At 49.4% G+C, this 3546-nt stretch overlaps 1 protein-coding gene across 2 annotated transcripts in view; it reads right to left on the reverse strand.

The window, feature by feature from the left end:
* STS (steroid sulfatase) overlaps positions 1-3546 on the reverse strand; it is a 125180-nt gene that overhangs the window by 10961 nt on the left and 110673 nt on the right. For both annotated transcript variants that reach the window (XM_011385044.2, XM_023525923.1), the window contains exon 9: positions 1063-1184. In XM_011385044.2, coding sequence (XP_011383346.1) covers positions 1063-1184 — 122 coding nt within the window. The remainder of the gene's footprint in view (positions 1-1062; positions 1185-3546) is intronic.

Below are 3546 nucleotides of genomic sequence, written 5' to 3' on the forward strand. Positions count from 1 at the left end.
TGAGAAGTCTTGGGAAAATGGGCTGGGTGAGTAGGGTGGGCAGAGGCATGCTCTGAAAGCCAGGACGAGTCTCATTCTGAGTTCGAGAATGGGCCTTCGGTTGGCAGGTTACCAGATGTCCTGGGGGCATATAACCTCTAGGACAGAACCCCCAAACGCACCCGGGAAAAGGAGAGATTTATTGAACCTCTGAAGAGTGAGCAGAACGTGCAACCTCAACATAGACCTCTAGAGTACACGACAGTAGTACAAACAGTCGCCTGGATTTTCAGGAACTCCTGGGTATGTTAATGATAGAAACACTATCGTGAGTCTAAGGTTAAATATATAAAAACATCTGGACCGTATCACTGCACTGAGGCTTGCCATTTGGTTCCATCTGTACCTTAGGGCTTGCTGGAATGCAACTCTAAAAGTGGCATCACAAAACCCAAATCCGACCCCAACGCCGATAGAGTATACGACTCAAAACACGCACGGTTTGTGACATACGACATCATCAACGCATTTGACTTCGTTTTAAAGACCCACGTCTCGGAAATCCAGCAGGGTCCGTGACAAAACACAGACCAAAAACTTGGGACCCGCCATCTCTGAGGCTCTGTCTGGAGGGAATGTCGGTGAGCATCCAAACACCACTCAGCCGCATAGCCCAAAGCATCCGCGGGATGGGTGAGCATCATCCAGGGAAGGGTGGAAGAAGCTACAGGGGCATCTCAGCCGTGCACGGAGCACGGAGGGAGGAGGGAGTGGCAGGAGACATGGCCAGCGGACACGGAGGAAGGGACGCAGTGCCCCGCTGAGCACCTGGAGCTTCCTCTGCCCGGAGGAGGACCCGTCACTGGCGTCGACATGGCTGAACGCCAGGTCCGCCGATGTCCTGTCTGGACACCTCCGGGGCCAGAAGGAACACAGGAGGACAGGAGGAAGAGTTCCCAGCAAAGCGCGGTCACTCTGAGGCACGCCCCGGCCCCCACGGAGCAAAGCGCGCTTGCGATGTCACCCACCCGCACAGCGGCGACGGCACCAAGCCCCGGAAGCAGGAGAGGTGTGTTTACTCACTGTTCCGTGGGGCCCAGCGCACGGCATTCAGGTAGAAGTTGCAGTAATGGAAGAGAAACTCGTGATCCGAGCGCTGGCTGGTCCCTCGAAGCAGGGGCATGAGGTCTCGTCCATCGATGATCCTGCGGGATGAAGCAGGCGGTGTGAGGGCGTGAACGGTTATATCGTCCTTGGACGGAAACGCCCTGAATTCTGAGTTGTTTCTCCAGCGCGAAGAGAGCATGACGCAGCTGCGGCCATAATTAAGCAACCAACACGGGAAACACTCACTGACGTCTGCCGCAGGCCACGTGCAATGTGGCGAGGCCAGCCCGCTAGCTACTCCCACACGTAAACTCAGTTCATCCTCTAAACGGCACTGTGAATGGGGACCGTATCCATGACGATAAGATGAGGATACAGAGGCCGGAAAGAATACATAAGTTACCCGAGGTCATGTGACTACTAATCGCCAGGGACAATGACACCCAGCTGACTGGGCGTCTGTCTCATCTGCTCAACCCAGTCCTTCTCCTAAACACTATCTTCTGCCTATTGCCTTGGCCAAGGAAAAGCTTTATGCACAAACTCCAGGTCTACTGAAAATAAGAATACCTGACGATTTGAGTTAAACAAAATAAGAACATCGTACGTGGCATAGGGCAACCTGGATGGAAGAGACACCAATGAAATCAGAATGAGCTAATTTGTCCATAATAATGTTGACGCCATTAAACACCCTGGGGTGCCCGAATGCATGGCCAAATATAAATGCAGTTGACCCTTCAACCACGTGGGTTTTACCTGCTCACGCCCACTTATCTGGGGATGATTTTCCAATTGAATCGCAATTCAGTTGACCACATTTCAAGGGTCAACTCGCAGTGGGGACGCCTCCTACGATGAAGGCCAACTTGTTACACTCACATTGTCAGCTGTGTGGGCGGTTGGCACCCTTAGCCCCCGTGTCGTTTCAAGGGTCAAGTGTATATCTCTTGTCCTGTTGGATGTCTAACCAGGTCAAGAAGAGGGAGTCTCTGGACTGCAAGCTATAGCTAAATAAAACTGACGATGAGCAGCATTCGCTGATTTGGAGTTTGAAGAAAGGGAAAAAAGCCAACGTTTTGTTTTCGGTTAAAAATACACGAGCAGCCACGAGAAGAAGTGAAGCCATTGAAACAGGGCAGAGAGCTAACTGAAAGAGTCCGTTTACCCTGAGGATTTTCTTCCTCTGATTAAAAACACGCCATCCTGTCATCCCTTAGCCTAAGGCAATCAGAATCTGGACGTTTCACTTGGTTATATAATTGGGGTAAGCATTCTTGAGAGATCCTACGTCCCACCGTTTTTGTTTTTTTTTTTTGGTTTTGTTTTTTTCTTTTTTTTTCGTGCTTTATTTTGGTGTCACTAAAAACCCTGTAATATAATTATAGCCTTGTTACTTAGCGCTTCTCCGGCCTCAACCCTTATTATTCACGCCTTCTGCAGACGTCTATGGACTGAAAATATTCCGTTATCATAAGTTAAAAATAAGAACAAAGGACAGACTCGGCTCGCGTCCCGAGCCCGCTTTTCTGTTCGCCGAGCGAGGACGGGAAGGGAACGAGGTAGACAGACGGGTGCTCTGGCCGTCACTGTGCCTCGTCTCTATCAAATTGGTTTAAAAAAAGATTCAGTCCTTACTAGTATGGGATCCTGAACAGGAAGAAAGGGAGGGAGGAGAGGGGAAGCTTGCTCCCCGATGGAGAAAAACAATCTAAGGATGGACGGGAGGTGGGACATTGGAATCCAACCCTGCTCTGCCACCCTTTCCACAAGTGATGACAAGGCTTTTGCACGACTTCTCAAGAGCAAGAATGAATGAATCTCTGTCTCTCGGACACAATCTCTACCTCCATCTCTTGTGGCTGTTTTCTGTCACACGCCAACAAAAGACGACACTTCATTTAAGAACAGAGGAGATGGAATTGCTTTCTTCAGATCAGCATGTGATAACGGAACTGGGTCTTGATACTATAAAAGGGATTTAATTAAAAAAGAAAAAGACCCCGAGTCTCACAATTTTTTTTCTTACCGAAAAGCAAAATATTTAAGATTTTTTTTTTTTTTATGCAGAGATACAACTCCTTTTTTACCTCACGTGTTCGTTCCTAGAAGCAGGCGATAAATCATAGCGCTATGAAACGTCACCGTTTCACAGAGCTAAAGAAATACAGACTGTCGGGAGGAGGCTCATTTCTGCCACGAGAAATCGGAAGTGACCCTACGGAGCTGAACTTTGAAACGCTGTCTAAGCCCTCAAAATACTCGGGATCGTTTTAAACCACACGCGTGTGTCACAGGCAAACGGCAGCCAAGCCCAGAGATGGCACATTACTCGTGACGTGGCCAGAACGGAAGTGTTTCTCACGAGTGTCTTTTCCGAAATTCGGGTCAAATTCTGTCACCTGGGGAGGACTTCACGGAATCGAAAAGGATGTTTTGGGGACTCCCCTTGGGTGGCCG

The sequence above is a fragment of the Pteropus vampyrus genome, unplaced genomic scaffold (assembly GCF_000151845.1).
Source record: "Pteropus vampyrus isolate Shadow unplaced genomic scaffold, Pvam_2.0 Scaffold648, whole genome shotgun sequence".
Classification (NCBI taxonomy): Eukaryota; Metazoa; Chordata; class Mammalia; order Chiroptera; family Pteropodidae; genus Pteropus; species Pteropus vampyrus.